General features: G+C 35.9%; 1 protein-coding gene across 1 annotated transcript in view; it reads right to left on the reverse strand.

Moving 5' to 3' along the window:
- Window positions 1–22,135, reverse strand: part of UVRAG (UV radiation resistance associated) — a 324,547-nt gene that overhangs the window by 156,165 nt on the left and 146,247 nt on the right. The window contains exon 8 of the mRNA XM_065881900.1: window positions 14,502–14,628. Coding sequence (XP_065737972.1) covers window positions 14,502–14,628 — 127 coding nt within the window. The remainder of the gene's footprint in view (window positions 1–14,501; window positions 14,629–22,135) is intronic.

A 22,135-nucleotide genomic window follows, 5' to 3' on the forward strand; every position in this document is an offset into this window, starting at 1 on the left:
TCTCATATATAAAATGAAGATAACAATATTGGCCATACTTAGCTTCAGGGATACTTTAAGGATCAAATATGATCATCTTTGTGCAAGCACTTTCTAACTATAAAGTACTACATAGATGTTATCATTAATATCAAGAAACTAATTGGATTAAAAAGTAGTTCCTTCCTACAAAGATTAGGGAACTCTGCTTTTATAAAGTTAACATCACTCCCCAGGCACCACTGAAGAGTTCTTAAATTTTATCAACATGTTTAAGTGTGTTTCAGTTCTACTAAACACATTTCCTTAAGACCAATGTTTCATACCATTTTCTAAACCAAATTTCAAGCAAATTAATTTAGAGTGCTGCTTCTCATTTCAAAGATTTGGGGGTTGAGTTAGAGCAAAAGACCCTGTAAACCAATATATCATTAGTTAATGTGAAGGTTATTCGGCTTGAGACACTAATGAGGGGAAATCTGTTTTTTTTTATTAAACATCATAAATAATTTATCTGCCGGAAATGAAAATATATACACTAATAAACATTAATGCTGAAAAGATCAGCCCGTGACCCAGCTGGAAGTTGCTGTAGACCACAAGTTGAGAACCACTGTCTTCCAGGAACGGGAAGGGGAAACTTACAGGTATGGAGTAACAGGCCCCTCAGAGTTCTGTGGCCACCCAGCAAGTCAGAGACATGGATAGAAATTATCTTTTTGCCTCTTTGCAATATATCATTCAGCCGCAATGAATTCTCATAAACAAAAGTATAAAATATATAATAGGTACTAGTTTCTTCCAAATGTTTACACAAATTAATCCCTATGGCACTGCTATGAGCTGCTATCCTTACTACACAGATGTATAAAAAGATTCAGAAGTTAATTAGCTCCTTTATGGTCACTCAGAAAAATCAGTAGCAAAGACAAAATGTCACGTATTACTGACTCTGTATCCTAACTGAGCTTTGGGGCTGAGAACCAAGTATGCAGATAAGCACCGAGTGTCAAAGAGAAGTCGTGATATGTAAGAAGCCACGAGTAACGTTTTTATTAGCCAATCACTTCACTATTGGCTAGCAAACACACTAAATCAAAGCTGCACACGCAGTGACAAATACGTTCTTCCCCTTCATGTCACCAGTATCAGTGACTCAAGTGCTTCTAAAATATTGTAACTTGGCTCAAGATTCATTAAACAGTACATTCATGTAAGCATACAAGAATGATGTTCACCACAAATGAACTTTTAATAGATAAGAATGAGTCCCTGGTAACCTAGCAGAATCACTATAAAGAACAGGGGTCCCTAACAAGTAGATTAGGATCGACTGGTACTGAAATATGGTTATCTGTATCTAGCCAACCCTTCTTTCCAACCCCTCAGATCTTACCACCACAGTATATAGAGATTCCCAATGGCAGAAAAGTACAGCCAATAGTAGCACTCTTTCTCCTGCTTAGATTTGAGCCCAAAGTGCCAACATTAGATCCTAACCCGCCCATGATTCTAAGAGTTCAGAGAAATATAAAATAATACTCATCTCAAAAAACATATATAAAAGCGGGATGAAAGCTCCTGAAGTACAAAGTCAGTGTTAAAAGCCAACAATTCTGACCCATTCTGGCAAATACATATTTAACTTGAGCATCGCCAGCCTTTCTTTCCATGATAAAGTGGAGATACAAGAATGTGCTAATTCTGACTTGACTGTCAGAATTAAAACGGGTATTTACAAAATCCTATCATCTTCCTTGCAGCACTGTTTGGTATCAGTAACTCTGAACACAGGCTCTGTCATAACTTGCTATGTGGCTCTGGGCCTCTGAAACTCAGTTTCCTCATCTATAAACTGGATAATAATATATGATATCTTTATTACTAGGGAGACAATAACAATACCTTTAATTCATAGGAAAATTAGTAAGAACAAAATAAGATGAAGAATAGAAAACACATGACACTGCCTGGCACTAATAAGCATGCTATAAATATGAGCAATTATTATTACACCTCAGGCTTTTAAATGGGACAGAAGTCACTGTTTAGAAGTTCACCTGTTTCAAGGCTGGTGATAGACTTCTTGGGACTTCCCTCTATCAGTATAAGAGGGAAAAACACAACTGGAAACACAACTGAAGAACTGTATCTCCCTATCTTTTTACCATATGCCAGAATAATATACATTCCGTGGACTTTACACATCACACTACTGATAAAAAGGTGGTATCATACTGTGATTGAGTTCTGAAATCAATAGAAAGATTTTAACCACATCACCTGTCATTGGTTGTGTGAACTTCAGTAAGGTATTTACTGTCTCTGACTGTGACCTAGAGTTTCCTCAACTGTAAATGTAAATAATAATAGTACCTACCTAATAAAGTTACTGTGGTAATTAAATAACTCATATCATACCTATAAGTATGATAACTGAAACACTGTAGCTATTATTATTTTTGCTTCTGTTATTAGAAAAAGGCAAAAGTCCCAAACCCCTCTAAAATCCTATAGTGTTTTCATTTTAAAAACTTATGGTCTTGAAAAAGATATGTAGACATACATGCTACAGGTAGCAAGCAGTCTGAGTATTATAAAACTTGATGGTACTTCCAAATCACCAAAGAAATGTGTCTTTTCACAGAAGATGAGACCTCTTAGAAGAGATCTTATATGTACACCACAGCTATCTATTTATTTGGAGTCATTCTAACAGAGACTCTATGGAAATGGACTTTGCTCATAATATGTCATGATTTTAAATGGCATTATCCCAGACTCTCAAGTATAAATGTTAATATGCAATCTGTATTGGAACACGGATACTTCTGACAATCACTGCCAAAGAATATACACTTTTTCTACAATATTTCTCATGACAATATCAGTTTTCCCAAATGAATACTAAGCTAGAAGCTACAGAAGTCTTCGTCCTTTAGCAGTGATGCCCATAACATTAGACTATGATTCATTCCTTCAACAAACATTTGTTGGATGCTTACTATGCTCCAGGCACTATCCCAACCCTCAGCGATCTTACTAGAGGAAGAAACAAACTAATAACTACAATGCTATAATGGAAAAGCACAGGTGCTATGGAAACACACCAAAGGGAAGAGAGCCAGTGAAGATTTCCTGGAGAAAGCGTCAGTTAACAGAGGCGTAAGTGCAAGTGAGACAGACTAAAGCGAATTTAAGTTTCTTTTAGTTCTAAAAGAACGTGAGTATGGCTAAAGCATTCAGATTGAGGTGGATCATAGGAGGCCATCTTCAGTCAGGAAGGACTTTATTTTAAACAGTACAGAAGTCCAACAAGGTGTGATATAGGAATAAGACAGAAAGCATTTTGTTCCTATTTTTATAAGATCATTTCAATTTTACAACTCATCTGATCATCATACACATCTGTGCTACACAAAGTGTGCTCCACAGACCAGCAACATCAGCAGAACTTGGAGCCTGTTAAAACTCAGCAGGATATCAACACAGTCATAAGTACTATTATTAACTTTATTTTAGAGATGAACAAGTAATTGGACAAGGTTACGCAGCTGGCAAACAATGAAGCCAGGCATGCATCAAAGCACTCTGAATCAAAACCTATCCCTTTAAATTTAAACTATATTTTTCTAAAATTACTGAAATGAAGTAAAATCACAGTTACAAAATTATTCTTTGAGTCTAACCTGTATTTCATACAGTGTAAAAATTTAAAACTTGTTAACTACGGCCTACTTTATTCACATTCCAAATACACTCCCAACACAAGTGATTTTCTGTTAGCCATTACATGTCATTTATCTATCAATCTCAACTGTCTGAAACACACTGAAAACAAATAGGCAGCCAAAAAAGGATGCATTGCAGATGAACTAAGGATAAAAGATTCATGCACTATATGTAATGCACATTACCTAGAAGAGAGCCCGTCAGAGCCTCACTCTGTGCTCATGCACGCTGGGTGCCACGTAAGGCACTACGCTGGGCACTAAGAAGGATACTAACATAAAAATGTAAAGTTTCTGCCCTCAAAGTCCAAACCAACTAATAAGTAAAAGAAGCAACATCAAAAATACTATGGGGGGGACTTCCCTGGTGGTCCAGTGGGTAAGACTCTGCACTCCCAATGCAGGGGGCCTCGGTTTGATCCCTGATCGGGTAACTAGATCCCACACGCATGCTGCAACTAAGGGTCTGCATGCTGCAACTAAAGATCCCACGTGACGCAACTAAGACCTGGCAAAGCATAAATAAATTAATTAATTAAATATTAAAAAAAAAATACTATGGGTCCACAGGAGGAGCAAGAAATCTCTGGATGAGGGAGAAAAAAAGCCTCTAAAGAGAGCTCATATTTAAGTATGTCTTTGAAGGAGCAAAATAACTGAACCAAGTAGAGATGGGAAAAGCATATTCTCATAACAAGCACAGAGGTGAGAAAGCACAGGAAAAAGGCTTTTACTTCTGAATGATGGAATAACATACATCAGATTTACCCTCCCACTGTAAACAACTAAAAAATCATACAAAATTATACATGACAACAGTTTCAGGCACTGGATAATAGGCAGCCCAGGACAGCAGTTTCTGAGAGAAGGGAAACAAACAAGGTGAGCCTTATACTCCTCCAGCTTACTGGGTAGGGAGTGTTTCTAGGCCACAATGCAGAGCGGGTAGACAAATGAGAGTCCCAGCAGTGTTCAGGAGACTCTTCTCTTCACACCATACACAAAAGTTAACCCCAAATAAATCACAGACATAAATCTAATAACTAAAATGATAAAAATTCTGGAAGAAAACAGGAGAAAATCTTAAGTGTCCTTGAGTTAAGTGAAGATTTCTACAAGACAAAGTTTATCTAAAAAGAAATGATGAATAAACTCAAAAGACATTATTAAGGAGAAAAATATGTAAAACATGTATCTGATAAATAACATGTATCTAGAGTATATAAAGAACTCTTAGACATCAATAATAAGATATTCTCAAACACTCCCAAAGGGGAAAAATTTTAAAAAGCAGCCAAAAAAGATCTAAACATTTCACCAGAGAAAAGATACAGATACCAGATAAGCACAGGAAAACACGTTCAACCTCATTCGTTATCAGAGAAATACAAATTAAAACCACAATGAGAAACAACCATACATCTACTAGGATGGCTAAAATGAAAAACGTTTGGATATGAAGTAAATGGAACTCTCATGCATTGCTAGTGGGAATGCCAAACAGCATAACAGTTTTATAAAGTTAAACACACTCTTACTATATACATTCAGCAAGCCTACCCCTAGTTATTTAACCAAGAGAATATGTCCACACAAGGGCTTCTACTCAAATATTTACAGCAACTTTGTTCACAGTAACTCAAGACAGGAACCAAATCTAGTATACAGATAAATGTATAAACAAATTGTGTGTGTGTATTCCACACACACACAGTGGAATACTACTCAACAATAAAAAGAAATTCATTCCTGACACATGCAACCACATGGATAAATCCCAAAATCATTATGCTAAGTGAAAAAGAGCCAAATATAAAGAGTATATATTACATGATTCCATTTACATAAAATTCTATAAAAGGCAAATGATGTCAGAAAGCAGATCAGTAGTTGCCAGTGGTCAAAAGGTAGGGGAATGAACTGACTACAAAGAGGAAAGGGGAAATTTTTAGTGTGACGCAAATGTCTTTCATTCACCATGGTGGCAGTCACTTGTCTGAATATATTAGTTAAACTTATTAAATTGTATATTTAAAATTGATTAATTTTATTGTATATAAATTATACCTCAAGTAAACAGATTTTTAGAAAGATAAAAAGACAAAGAAATGAATGCTCACATACTGAACTCTTAAAAATTCATTAAAAAATAGTAACACAAAATGACAAAATGAGGAAATGATGTTAAAAATGTAAACCACAAAATAAAAACCACAACGTTTATAATAAAACACCATACTTAACGGTGAAACACTGAAAGCTTTCTCCCTGAGACTAGAAATGAGACAAAGATATCCACTGTCACCACTTCTATTTAACATTATAATGGATGTATTAGACAGTGCAATCAGGCAAGAAAAAAAAATTTAAGGCATTAATTTTTCTCTTTTTTGTTTGGCTGTGTAGCATGTGGGATCTTAGTTCCCCGACCAGGAACTGAACCCACCCCTCTGCAGTGGAAGTGCAGAGTCTTAACCACTGGACTGCCAGGGAAGTCCCTTAATGCACTAATATTAGGAAATAAATTAAAATGCCATTATTTGCAGGTGAACTGACTGTACACATAAAATTCAAAAGAATCTAACAACAATCAGAATTAATAAGTTCCTTGGATATACACACATAACTCGTAGATATCACAGGTCTGGTTCCAGACCACCACAACAAAGCAAATATTGTAATAAAGCAAGTCACATGATTTTTTTGGTTTTCTAGTACACATAAAAGTTACGTTTACACTATTCTGTAGTCTATTAAGTGTGCAATAGCATTATGCCTAAAAAAACAAGGTGCATACCTTAATGAAAATATACTTTGTTACTAAAAAAAAAAAGTTAACCATCATCTGAGCCTTTGGAGAGTCATAATCTTTTTGCTGGTAGAGGGTCTTGCCTTGATGTTGATGACTGCTAATTGATCAGGGTGGTGGGTGCTGAAGGTTGGAGTGGCTATGGCCAATTTCTTTTTTTTTTTTTTTGCGGTACGCGGACCTCTCACTGTTGTGGCCTCTCCTGTTGCGGAGCACAGGCTCCGGACGCGCAGGCTCAGCGGCCATGGCTCACGGGCCCAGCCGCTCCACGGCATGTGGGATCTTCCCGGACCGGGGCACGAACCCGCGTCCCCAGCATCAGCAGGCGGACTCTCAACCACTGCACCACCAGGGAAGCCCTATGGCCAATTTCTTAAAACAAGACAGCAGTAAAGTCTGCCACATAGATTGACTCTTCCTTTCACAATTTCTCTGTAGCATGCAGTGCTTGCTGTTTGTTAGCATTTTACCCACAGTAGAACTCCTTTCAAAACTGGAGTCAATCTTCTCTCAAGCCCTGCTGCTTTATCAACTAAGTTTATTTAATATTCTAAATCCTTTGTTGTTGTTTCAACAGTCTTCACAGCATCTTCACCAGTAGTTTCCATCTCAAGAAACCACTTTCTTTGCTTATCTGTAAGAAGTAACTCCTTATCCGTTTAAGTTTATCATGAGCTTGTAGCATTTCAATCACATCTTCAGGCTCCACTTCTAATTCTAGTTCTCTTACTATTTCCACCACATCTGCAGAACTCTTGGGTGACCAGGTACACTATCAATGAGGAGTGATATTTTGAAAGAAATCTTTTCTCCTAAGCCGTAGGTCTCAACAGTGGGCATAAAATATTCGGTGAACTATGCTGTAAACAGAGGTGTGTGTTGCTATCCAGGCTTTCTTTTTCCATTTACAGAGCACAGGCAGAGTAGATTTAGCATAATTCTTAAGGGTCCTAGGATTTTGAGAATGGTAAATGAGCACTGGCTTTGACTTAAAGTCACCAGTTGCATTAGCCCCTAACAACAGAGGCAGCCTGTCCTTTGAAGCTCTGAAGCCGGGCATTGACTTCTCTTCTTTAGCCATGAACATCTTAGATGGCATCTTCTTCCAGTATATGGCTGTTCTGTCTTCACTGCAACTCTGTTGTTTAGTGTAACCACCTTCATTCATTATCTAGCTAGATCTTCTAGATAACCTGTTGCAGCTTCTGCATCAGCGCTTGCTGCTTCACCTTGCACTTCTTTATTATTGAGAAGCCTCTTCCCTTAAACCTCACGGGCTAGTCTCTGCTAGCTTCAAACTTTTCTTCTGTAGCTTCTTCACCTCTCTCAGCCTTCACAGAATTGAAGAGAGTTAGGGCCTTGCTCTGGATTAGGCTTTGGCTTAAGGGAATGTTGTGGCTGATTTGATCTTCTATCCAGACCTTTAAAACGTTCTCCATATTAGCAATACAGCTATTTCACTTTTTTATCATCCATGTACTCAATGGAGTAGCACTTTTAATTTCCTTCAGGAACTTTTCTTTGCATTCACAATTTGGCTGCTTGGCTCAAGAGCCTAGCTTTCAGCCTGTTTTGGCTTTCAAAATGTTTTCCTCACTAAGCTTAATCATTTGTATCTTTTGATTTAAAGTGAGAGACGTATGACACTTCCTTTCACTTGAACACTTAGAGATCACTGTAGGGTTATTAACTAACCTAATTTTGAAATTATTGTGGCTCAGGGAATAGGGAGGCCCCAGGAGTGGGAGAGAGACAGGGGAATGGCCAGTTAGTGCAACAGTCAGAACACACATAACGTTTATCGATTAAGTTCGTTGTCTTATATGGGCGTGATTCGTGGTGCCCCAAAACAAGTAGAATTGTACATCAAAGATGACTGATCACAGATCACTATAACAAATAAAATAATAATGTAAAAGTTTCAAGTATTGCAAGAGTTACCAAAATGTAACATAGAGACATGAAGTGAGCAAAAGCTATTGTAAAAATGGTACCAATAAACTTTCTCAACACAAGAGTGTCACAAACCTTCAATTTTAAAAAAAAGCAATTATCTGCAAAGTGCAATAAAGTGCAATAAAATTAGGTATGCCTGTAAAATTATTATACAAAAATCAACTGTAATAAGCACGTTAGCCATTAGGGAAATGTGATTCAATACTACCATGTGAGGGACTTCCCTGGTGGTCCAGTGGTTAAGAATCCAGCTTCCAATGCAAGGGACACGGGTTAGATCCCTGGTCATGGAACTAAGATCCCATGTGTCAAGGGGCAACTAAGCCTGCACACTCTAGACCCCATGAGCCACAACTACTGAGCCTGTGAGCCACAACTAGAGAGAAGCCCGCGTGCCACAACTAAGACCTGATGCAGCCAAAATAAATAAATAAATATTAAAAAAAAAAAACTACCATGAGATACCACTTCACACTCATTAGGAAGGCTACAATAATAAAGAGAGAAAATAACTATTGGTGAGGACATGGAGAAACTAGCACCCTCATACACTGCTGGTGGGAAAGTAAAATGGTTACGGCTGCTGTGAAAAGCAGCTGGCAATTGCTCAACAAGTTACACAGTTAGCACATGACCTAGCAATTCTACCCTCAGGCGTATTCAAGAGAAATAAAAACATACTTCCTTACAAAAACTTATATATGAATGTTCAAAGAAGCATTACTCATAATAGGCAAAAACTGGAAACAATCCAAATTTTCATCAACTGATGAATGGATAAATAAAACATAGTATATCCATGTAATTGAATTTTATTTTAAAAAAAAGAAGTAATGACACATGCTACATCATGAATGAACCTTGAAACGTTACATTAAATGAAAAACGTTAGTCACAAAAGACCACATACTGTATGATTCCATTTACATATTGTCCAGAAAAGACAAATTTATAGAGACAGAAAATGAATCAGTGGTTGCTTAGGATTTATGAAAGGGGAAATTTGGAACAACTGTTTAATGGGTATGAATTTTCTTTTAGGAAGGACAATTAGACTGTGATCATTGTATAACCCTATAAATAAACCAAAAAAGACTGAATTATACACTTTTAAATGAACTGCATGGTATATGAACTAAATCTCAATAAAGCTGTTTAAAAAACTTTCCATAATTTTCTTATCTTATGATATAAAATAATTAGAATAGAATCAATTTAATTATAGTATACTTGAATTTAATTGTAAATATAATTAGCTTATAATAAATAAATAAATAATCAATCACTGTGAGAGCTGCAGCTGCAGGGCCATTACCCTAACATTAGAATTGCTAATTTGTCTATAAAACTTCCAGGGATTTCTTTGCACATATAATAAAATGAATACTACTTTAAAAAAATCATTCGTATTTCCATATATCAGCAACAAGTAGAAAATAAAAGTTAAAGATAGTTATAACAGTTATCACAAAACATCAAAAATAGAAATATTGATAAATTCAGTGAATCATGGAAAACATCCATTTACTAACAATTACTTGATTTCAATAAGATTTTGTAAAAAGTGATCTAACAAACAAAGGCATATACCATTTTCTTGGAATGGAAGACTCAATACTGTAAAGATGTCTATTAACCCCAATTGTGTTGGTAAATATATCAAATGTATTCCCAATCAAAATCCGAATAAGGTTTCTTTTCTGTGTAGAAGTTCACATGAAAATGCAAAAGGACAAGAATAACCTAGGTGATCTTGAAGAACAGCTAAGCTGAAGAACTTTAACAGAGAGCAAGACCAAATATAACATGAGAGAAATTAAAACAGTAAGATAAGGGCAAAAGAATAGAGTAACAGTTCAGTGAAACAGAACAGATGGTCTTGTAACAGACAAGTATATGTTCACCTTATTTATGACAAAAGAGAAACAGCAGTGCAATGGGGAAAGGATGGTTTTCAATAAATGGTGCTGGGCCAATTGACTATATATAAAAAGTGAGTCTTGACTCTTACCTTACATCATACACAAAAAAATCAATTCCTGATGAATTATAGATATAAATGTAAAAAGTTCAAGAGTAAACATTTAAAAGAAAACACAGAAGATCTTTATGACATTAAAATAGACAAATATTTCTTAAACTAGACACAAAAGACCTTAACTAAAAAAGACAAGACTGATAAAATGGAACTTGTGTTCATGTAAAGGTATCACAAAAGGGTGAACTAGCAAGCCACAGAATGGGAGAATATATTTTCAATGTATATTTCAAACAAAGAAACCATATCCATAATATATAATCAAAAAATAAACGTTTAGAGAAGAGCTAACACCTATCCTTCTCAAACTCTTCCAAAATATAGCAGAGGGAGGAACACTCCCAAATTCCTTCTACGAAGCCACCATCACCTTGATACCAAAACCAGACAAGGATGTCACAAAGAAAGAAAACTACAGGCCAATATCACTGATGAACATAGATGCAAAAATCCTCAACAAAATACTAGCAAACAGAATCCAACAGCACATTAAAAGGATCATACACCATGATCAAGTGGGGTTTATTCCAGGAATGCAAGGATTCTTCAATATACGCAAATCTATCTATGTGATAAACCATATTAACAAATTGAAGGAGAAAAACCATATGATCATCTCAATAGATGCAGAGAAAGCTTTCGACAAAATTCAACACCCATTTATGATAAAAACCCTCCAGAAAGTAGGCATAGAGGGAACTTTCCTAAACATAATAAAAGCCATATATGACAAGCCCACAGCAAACATCATCCTCAATGGTGAAAAACTGAAAGCATTTCCACTAAGATCAGGAACAAGACAAGGTTGCCCACTCTCACCACTCTTACTCAACATAGTTTTGGAAGTTTTAGCCACAGCAATCAGAGAAGAAAAGGAAATAAAAGGAATCCAAATTGGAAAAGAAGAAGTAAAGCTGTCACTGTTTGCAGATGACATGATACTATACATAGAGAATCCTAAAGATGCTACCAGAAAACTACTAGAGCTAATCAATGAATTTGGTAAAGTAGCAGGATACAAAATTAATGCACAGAAATCTCTGGCATTCCTATATACTAATGATGAAAAATCTGAAAGTGAAATCAAGAAAACACTCCCATTTACCATTGCAACCAAAAGAATAAAATATCTAGGAATAAACCTACCTAAGGAGACGAAAGACCTGTATGCAGAAAATTATAAGACACTGATGAAAGAAATTAAAGATGATACAAATAGATGGAGAGATATACCATGTTCTTGGATGGGAAGAATCAACATTGTGAAAATGACTCTACTACCCAAAGCAATCTACAGATTCAATGCAATCCCTATCAAACTACCACTGGCATTTTTCACAGAACTAGAACAAAAAATTTCGCAATTTGTATGGAAACACAAAAGACCCCGAATAGCCAAAGCAATCTTGAGAACGAAAAAAGGAGCTGGAGGAATCAGGCTCCCTGACTTTAGACTATATTACAAAGCAACAGTAATCAAGACAGTATGGTACTGGCACAAAAACAGAAAGATAGATCAGTGGAACAGGATAGAAAGCCCAGGGATAAACCCACGCACATATGGACACCTTATCTTTGATAAAGGAGGCAGGAATGTACAGTGGAGAAAGGACAGCCTCTTCAATAAATGGTGCTGGGAAAACTGGACAGGTACATGTAAAAGTATGAGATTAGATCACTCCCTAACACCATACACAAAAATAAGCTCAAAATGGATTAAAGACCTAAATGTAAGGCCAGAAACTATCAAACTCTTAGAAGAAAACATAGGAAGAACACTCTATGACATAAATCACAGCAAGATCCTTTCTGACCCACCTCCTAGAGTAATGGAAATAAAAACAAAAATAAACAAATGGGACCTAATGAAACTTCAAAGCTTTTGCACAGCAAAGGAAACCATAACCAAGACCAAAAGACAACCCTCAGAATGGGAGAAAACATTTGCAAATGAAGCAACTGACAAAGGATTAATCTCCAAAATTTACAAGCAGCTCATGCAGCTCAATAACAAAAAAACAAACAACCCCATCCAAAAATGGGCAGAAGACCTAAATAGACATTTCTCCAAAGAAGATATACAGAATGCCAACAAACACATGAAAGAATGCTCAACATCATTAATCATTAGAGAAATGCAAATCAAAACTACAATGATATATCATCTCACACCAGTCAGAATGGCCATCATAAAAAAATCTAGAAACAATAAATGCTGGAGAGGGTGTGGAGAAAAGGGGACACTCTTGCACTGCTGGTGGGAATGTGAATTGGTTCAGCCACTGTGGAGAACAGTATGGAGGTTCCTTAAAAAACTACAAATAGAATTACCATATGACCCAGCAATCCCACTACTGGGCATATACCCTGAGAAAACCAAAATTCAAAAAGAGTCATGTACCAAAATGTTCATTGCAGCTCTATTTACAATAGCCAGGACATGGAAACAACCTAAGCGCCCATCATCGGATGAATGGATAAAGAAGATGTGGCACATATACACAATGGAATATTACTCAGCCTTAAAAAGAAATGAAATTGAGCTATTTGTAATGAGATGGATAGACCTAGAGTCTGTCATACAGAGTGAAGTAAGTCAGAAAGAAAAAGACAAATACCGTATGCTAACACATATATATGGAATTTAAGGGAAAAAAATGTCATGAAGAACCTAGGGGTAAGATAGGAATAAAGACGCAGACCTACTGGAGAACGGACTTGAGGATATGGGGAGGGGGAAGGGTGAGTTTTGACAGGGCGAGAGAGAGTCATGGACATATACACACTAACAAACGTAGTAAGGTAGATAGCTGGGGGGAAGCAGCCGCAAGGCACAGGGATATTAGCTCGGGGCTTTGTGACAGCCTGGAAGGGTGGGATGGGGAGAGTGGGAGGGAGGGAGACGCAAGAGGGAAGACATATGGGAACATATGTATATGTATAGCTGATTCACTTTGTTATAAAGCAGAAACTAACACACCATTGTAAAGCAATTATACCCCAATAAAGATGTTTAAAAAAAAAAAAATAGTATTACTCAAACCAACAGAAGTGGGGGGAGCAGCAAGACTTTTAACAGGTGCTTCAAAAGGAATGTATCGCAATCAGCAAGAAACATACGAAATAGTGTTCAACTTCGTTAGTCTTCAGGGAAATCAAAATTAAAATTGCAAGGAGACACTAACAACATACCCAACAGGAAGGCTAAAATACAAAAGACAGAAAGTACCAAACACTGACAAGGATGGAGGATACACTGCTGGATGGAGAAAGGTAAATTGGCACAACTACTTTGGAAAACCTTTGGACACAACCTACTAAAGCTGAAGATATGCATATACTATGACTATGTAATTCTGCTCCTGGGTTTATATCTAAAAGAAATGCATTAAAAAACTTCTTTAAGAAACATGTACTATACCATTCACGGAGACATTACCTGTAATAGTCCCAAACTAGAAATTAATGAAATGTCAAAAGAAAGAATAAATAAATACGTGTTCATTCAGTGTAATACTATTGGCAGCAAAAATAAACTAAGACTACATTACATTCAGGTAGGGATGAATCTTACAAACAAAATGTTCAACAAAAGCCAGCACTTAAAATGTACATATTACATGGTTCTAGGTGTATAAAGTTCAAAATTAGGCAAACCCAATCTATGGTATAGTGAGTCAAGGTAGTAGTTAGTCTGGCTAGAGATGCCATGAATGGAAGAGAATATGAAACTTCTGGGCTTCTGGGGTCCTTGTCTCTGTTTCTTGATGGAGATTCTGCTTATGCAGGTGTGTTCATTGTGAAAATGTGAAGTGTGTCTGTGTGTGTATACACTATACTATACGTATTAACTTCAAAATACTTCAAAAATTTTTTTAAAATTGTTTTAGTATATTTATACAAAGATGACTATTTGAGCCTATGGAGAAAAAGAAAGGAAAATTACTGAATGTGGAGGCTAGGCTGTTTGTATGGTGTTTTTACTCACCTTTGTCCTGTAATGCAATTTGTTCCTTATGCAGTAATGCCACCTCCCGTCCCAAAGCTTTCTTCTGTCTTTCCAGTTCATTTCGAAGCACCAAAATTTTTAATTGCAGGCACTCACTTTCTTTTTTCTAAATAATTAAAAGCACAGGTAAATTTATGAATATAAAAGTTATGCCTATGAATAACTGCACATCCACAATGTTTCAAAATGTGACTGGTTTAAAGCACTTTAATATTCATGTAACTTATAGATCTCTTGAGTAACTTAATTATCAGCACCTGTCATTTTAATGGAAAGAATACAGATGTAAGCAAAGAACAGAGTAGAAATAAAATCTCAAATCTGGGAACAGTTCTTTCTAAGAACCTAAAAGACACTATAAAATATCTCAGGCCTCTTTCCTAACACCACAATACAATAAGACACAAATTAATAATAAAAAAGAAATCGAGTTCTCAAAATGTTAAACATAGAATTACCTTAGGACCCAGCAATTCCACTTCTAGACATATGTATATACCCAATAGAATAAAAAACATGTCCATACAAAAATGTGAATATGAATGTTCATAGCAGCATTATTCATAATAGCCAAACAATGAAATCAATCCAAATGTCCATCATCTGATGAATAAATAAAATGTGGTATATATACAATGGAATATTATTTGGCAATAACAAGAAATGAAGTACTGATATATGCTACAACATGGATGAATCTTGAAAACATTATGCTAACTAAAAAAAAAGCCAGTTTTAAAAGGCCACAGACTCCATTTATATGAAATTACCGAAATAAGCAAATCCATAGAAACAAAAAGTAGATTTCCATCCTTACCAAGCTGAACATAGGTGCTCTAATATTCCACAGATTTTGGAGAAAGCCAAGTAGGGACCTGGTGCTTTCATCCCTTCCAGACAGTAACTAACCAAGCCCCCTATAATGTCAGTGGATACCACAGGGGGAGCCTGCAGCCTCACTACAGATGTAACAAGATAACCTTCTCCCTTCCTGCTGGGTAATATCAGAGGAGGCCAAGTAGAGAGTCAGAACTTTCACTACTATGCAGTGCTACTGAGACCACCTTACTCCCTATGTGGGCAGCTGGAACGCCCATTCCTAGTCAGCACTAACAAGCCCTCTTACACTCACACACAAACACTCCTCTGCCACGTGAGCGTCAATGGAAGCTTCTTGGGGAACTTGGACTTCCACCCCAATCTGGCAGTAATGAGATGGTGCCTCTTCCTTCCACTACCAGAGGTGTCAGAGGAAGCCAGGTAAGATAGAAGGTTTAAATAAGATCCAGAGACTCATAACATAATACCCCAAATGTACAAGTTTCAATCAAAAATCACTCATCAGACCAAGAACCAGGAAGATATCAAAGTGAATAAAAAAGGATAATCAATAGATGCCAACACTGGAGACAAGTAGACATGTTACAACTATCTGACAACGATCTGAGAGAAGCCATCACAAAAATGCTTCAATACAAATTAAGAACCTATATGGGAATATAATCTAAAAAAGAGTGGATATATGTAAATGTATAACTGATTCACTTTGCTGTACAGTAGAAACTAAAACATTGTAAATCAACTATTACTCCAATAAACATTAATTTAAAAAAAGAAATTAAGAACATGCTTGAAACAAAAATATAGAACTTCTTGACAAAAAAACCCCAGAAAATCTCAATAAAGAAAGTGAAGACCTAAAGAACTGAAATAAAAAACTCAATGAATGAGCTCAACAGCAGAATGTAGGAAATAGAGAAAAGAATCTTTAATCTGGAAGATAAAACAATAGAAACTACCCAATTTAAACAACAGAGATAAAAATGAACAGAGCCTCAGAAATCTGTGGAATGATAGCAAAAGATCTAGCACTTGTATCATCAAGTACCAGGAGGAAAGGAGAAAGTGGGCAGGAATGAAAAGTACTTGTAGTAAATAATGGCTAAAAACTTCCCAAATTAGGCAAAAGAAATAAATCTACAGATTCAAGTAGTTAGTGAACTCCAAACAGAATAAATTAAATGGAAAAAAATCACAAAGTAAACAAAACCAAGAGCTGTGTTTTTGAAAAGGTCAGTAAGATTGATAAAATTCTAGCCAGGCTAACCAAGAAAAGACAGAAATTACTAATATGAAGAATGAAAGAGGAGCCATCACAACTGATCTCATGGACATTAAAAGAATAATTTAAAATACTATAAACAACTCTATGCCCATAAATTTGGTAACTTAGATGAAATGGATCAATTCCTTGAAAGACAATCTACCAAAACTCACACTAGGAGAAACTGACAATCTGAATAGGCCTATACATACATACATACATATACATATATATATATAGGAAATTAAATCAATAATTAATAATCTTCCAAAACAGAAAGTACCAATCCAGATAGCTTCACTGGTAAATTTTACCAAACATTTAAATAAGACATTATACCAGTTTTTGAAAATCTCTTCCAAAATACAGAAGAACTTCCTAACTCATTCTATGAGGCCAGCATCATCCTCACACCAAAACCAAAGCCGTCACTAGAAAGGAAAATTACAGACCAGTATTTCTCATAAACATAGGTACAAAATCCCCAACAAAATATTAGCAAATCAAATCCATCAACATATAAGAAGAATTATACACCACGGCCAAATGAACTATATTCCAGGTATGCAAGACAGGTTTAACTTTCAATAATCAATTAATGGATTTCACCACATCAACCAGGTTAAAGAAAAAAATAATCATATAACCATATCAATGGATGCTGAAAAAGCATGTGACATTCAACTAGAAGTAAAGGAGAACTTCATCAATTTGGTAAAGAATACTTGCCAAGAAGCCTACTAATATTTGCCAAAATACTTAATGGTGAAAAACCAGATGCTTTCTCCCTATGTTGGAGAACAACACAGGATGTCCCCTTTCACCACTCTCTTAAACATGTACTGAAAGTCCTAGCTATACAATAAGGCAAGAAAAGGAAATAAAAGCTATGTATACTGGGAAAGAAATAAATGAAGTCATCTTTGTTTACAGATGATATGATTGTCTATGTAGAAAATCCCAAAGAATTGACAAAACAAAAACAAAAAAAACAACCCAAAACCTCCTGGAACTAACAACTGATTACAGCAAGGTTGTATGATACAGGGTTAATACACAAAAGTCAACTGCTTTCTTATGTAACAAGGAATAATGGGAATTTGAAATTAAAAACACAACATCAATTACATTAGTATGAAAAAATAAAATACTTAGGTGCAAATCTAACAAATTATGTAGAAGATCTATATGAAGAAAACTACAAAACTCCAATGAAAGAAATCAAAGGAGACCCAAATAAGTGGAGAAATTGTCCATGTTCAGGGATAGGAAGACACTATTATGATATCAATTTTTCCCAACTTGACCTATAGATTAAGTGACATCCCAGCAAATTATTTTGTGGATATCAACAAACTGATTCTAAAGTTTATAGAGAAAAGCAAAAAACCCAGAATCACCAACAAAATACTGGAGAAGAACAAAGTTGGAAGACTGACACTATCTTCGGTCAAGACTTACCATAAAACTACAGTAATCAGGATAATGTGGTATGGGCAAAAGAATAGACAAACAAATCAGTGGAACAGAATATAGAGCCCAGAAATAGAAACATACAAATATGGTCAACTAATCTTTGACAAAGGAATAAAAGCAATTCAATGGAGAAAGGATAGTCCTTTTCACCAAATGGTGCTGGAACCACTGGACACCTACACACAAACAAACAAACAACAACAAAAAATTTAGATATAGACCTGTATCTTTCACAAAAATTAACTCAAAATCAATCACAGATCTAAATGTGAAATAATAATTACTATTCACCTTTTAGAGGATAACAGTGGAGAAAACCTAGGTGACCTTAGGCTTGGAGATGACTTTTTACATACAACACCAAACACATGAGCCATGAAAGAAGAAATTGTTAAGTTGGATTTCATTAAAATTAAGACTTCTGCTCTGCAAAAATGACTATTAATAGAATGAAAAGACAAGCCACAGACTGGGAGAAAATATTTGAAAACCACTTATCTGATAAAGAATAGAATACAAACTATGCAAAGAATTCTAAAAACTCAACAATAGAAATATAAACAACCCAATTAAAAAATGGGCAAACGATCTGAACTGTCACCTTACCAAAGAAGATAGAGATAATCATATGAAAATAAGCATATAAGCATATAAAAAGATTCTCAATATCACAAGTCATCAGGGAATTGCAATGAAAACAATTAGATAGGGGCTTCCCTGGTGGCGCAGTGGTTAAGAATCTGCCTGCCAACGCAGGGGATATGGGTTCGAGCCCTGGTCCGGGAAGATCCCACATGCCGTGGAACAACTAAGCCCGTGAGCCACAACTACTGAGCCTGTGCTCTAGAGCCCGTGAGCCACAACACTGAGCCCGCGTGCCGCAACTACTGAAGCCAGCATGCCTAGAGCTCATGCTCCACAACAAGAGAAGCCCCCACAATGAGAAGCCCAGGCACCGCGACAACGAGTAGCCTGCGCACCACAACAAAGAGTAGCCCCTGCTCACTGCAACTAGAGAAAGCCCGTGAGCAGCAACGAAGACCCAACGCAGCCAAAAAATAAAATAAATTTAAAAAATGAAAAACAATTAGATTACCACTACACACCTATCAGAATAGTTTAAATCCAAAACAATGGCAATACTAAATGTTGGCAAGGATGTGGAGCAACAGGAACTTTCATTCATTGTTGACGGCAATGCAAAATGGTATAGCCATTTTAGAGGATGGTCTGGCAGTTTCTCACAAAACTAAACATAGGTTTACTATATGATCCAGCAATTGTGCTCCTAGATATTTACCCAGATGAGCTGAAAACTTGTGTTCACACAAAAACCTACACATAAATGCCTATAGCAGCTGTATTCATAATTGCCGAAACGTGGAAGCAACCAAAATGTACCTCAATAGGTCAAAAGATAAACTGTGGCATATCCAATAACAATGGAGCATTATTCAGCAATAAAAAGAAACGAGCTATGAAAAGCTATTAAAAAGACATGAGGGAACCTTAAATGCATATAGCTAAGTAAAAGAAGCCAATCTGAGAAAGCTACATGCTGTATGACTCCAACTCTGTTACATTCTGAAAAAGGCAAAACTGTGGAGACAGTAAAAAGTTCAGTGGTTGCTAGGTGTTCTGAGGGAGGGAAAAAAGTATAAATAGGTGAAGCATGGAGGATTTTTAGGCCAGTGAAACGATTCTGTATGACACTGTAACAATGGATACATGACACTGTGCCTTTGTCAAAACTCATAGAACTATACAACACAAAGAGGGAACCCGAAGGTAAACTACAGACTTTAGTTAATAATATTTTATTAATATTGATTCAACAATAGTAACAAATGTGTCACTCTAATATAAGATGTTAGTAACAAAAGAAATGGGGGGGGGCCTTTTTGTACTTTCTGCACAATTTTTCTGTAAACCTAAAACTACTCTAAAACACAAAGTTCATTTTTTAAAAAGTGATAGAACTGTACCTCAAAAAAGTCAATTTTACTGAATGTTCATTTAATAAAACAAATCCCAGACATGTTCTACCAAAGATACAATTAAGTTTACCAAATAAGTTTGTTAACTTATCTTTCCATAAAAATATTTCCTACTTCAACCTACAAAGCCATGGTTTAAACTTTACTCTGACTCCCTTTTAATCCAAATACCTTGCCACAATTTGCCTCCAGATAAAATCTGAAATCCTACCCCCACAATGAACATATATGTGCCTGCACGTGTTTGCATTCACACACAATTACTGCACTATGAAGGTATGTACCCTTCTCTCCTAGTCTTTATCAATAGTGTCAATAATATGCTTTCCATCATTTTCCATGACAAAAATCTTAACCAAACAGCCTCCTTCTTAAGATATATACTAAGTAGAATTTTAATGGGGAGAAAAAAAACATTCATTAAGTAAACTGAATAGGTTATTAAGCCCTGGGATGAGCTGGTGGAAAACTTTAAAAGAAAAAACTCAGCACCTCTATTTGATTCACAGACAATGAGGAAGCATGGGTACGCAGTGAGATGAGTAATGGTATGGCCTTGTTGAGGCAATGGGCATGGAAAATGACTTTTGGTAGTTGTGTGGAAAGTACTTTACAGCTATTGTTTCTCACCCAAAATGCTTTCTTCCTCATCTCTGAAATACTGATTCTGAACAGATGGTATGATCATCTGTTAAAGACATTCAAGCAGTAAAGCTTATTTCCAATCATCATTATTATATTTGATTGGAAAACTCTATGAAATATAAAACATTCCTAAGCAATCTTTTTCTGAATGAATCAAATATTTATGAAGGGCCTACTATGTGCTTCTAGATAAATGAGAAACAGTTTCTGTTTTCTAAGAGCTTGGGTCCAGTGCAGACAAAAGCCATTTTGCCCTGCCAACTCCCTGTAAAAACAAAGACCAAAAGTCAGTGAGGCTGCTTATCATGAAAGAAAGAGGAATCAGGAAACAATTTGGGTTTCTTTGGTAATCCAGTAGTGTGATCAGTGTTTTTACATCACTGAGGGAAAAAATATACAAATTCTTAGGAACCAATCTTTTTCCACAAAGAGATGTGTTCAATTTCCTTAACTCGAATTTCTCCAAAAAATATGTAAACTAGATTCTACCTTGGTAGAGAAAAAAAATAGAAAAGAAAAACAACTCTTCAAAGAACACAGAGATATGCATAGGTAGGGGGGTTAATCTGCTCTATTCCAGGGTATGTGCTCAAATTGGGTTATGTTTACTAAAATCAAAGAACTAAGGGTACAAGTTAGTCTAAACACTAAACTAATACAGGAAGGTGTGTGTACAGTGTGTTTGTGTTATGGTCCATGTGCAAAAACTGGCCCATTTACAGAAATAAGTCATTCAAAACCAGGATTGTTGGCTCTAATTTCTGATGAGTAAACAAACCCTGACCAAGTGGAATCTGGTTCTGCTTCCTTTCAAATGAATCTAAGTACTCAAAGATCTTAATATTCCATAAGTATAATATCTTCTAATGGTTTCTACATTCTACTTACCTGTTTACTACAAGTATAGTTAATGTCATATGTACATCTCCAAAGGATCACTTTCGATTGGATTTTAGTGTTGTTATACAACACTGTCTATGATCTGAAAATCACAGATACATTTATCTCTTTGCAAGCATACTCCTTTTTATGCATCTTTACAAAGACAGTGATGGATAATGCTAAAGATTCTTTTCAGTATGACACACCAATCTGTAAATGACCTATTAAACAATTTTCTTCTTGTAGATTATGCTGGAGCCAAAAAGGCTTTTTAGGCAAAAGCTATCAAAGCATGGTTCAGGAAACCATGAGGATTCCTAACACCATTTCAGTCTGTGAGATCAAAAATACTTTCATAATAATACTAAGCTGCTATCTCCCATTTTCACTCTCATTTTCTCATAACTGTATAGTGGAGCTTTCCAGTCTATAAGATCTGTGATATCACAACAGATTGATTGCAGAAGTAAATGTGAGGATTCATCTGTCTTTTATTAACCTAGGCATTA

This window comes from Phocoena phocoena, chromosome 8 (genome assembly GCF_963924675.1).
Source record: "Phocoena phocoena chromosome 8, mPhoPho1.1, whole genome shotgun sequence".
NCBI classification, from domain to species: Eukaryota; Metazoa; Chordata; class Mammalia; order Artiodactyla; family Phocoenidae; genus Phocoena; species Phocoena phocoena.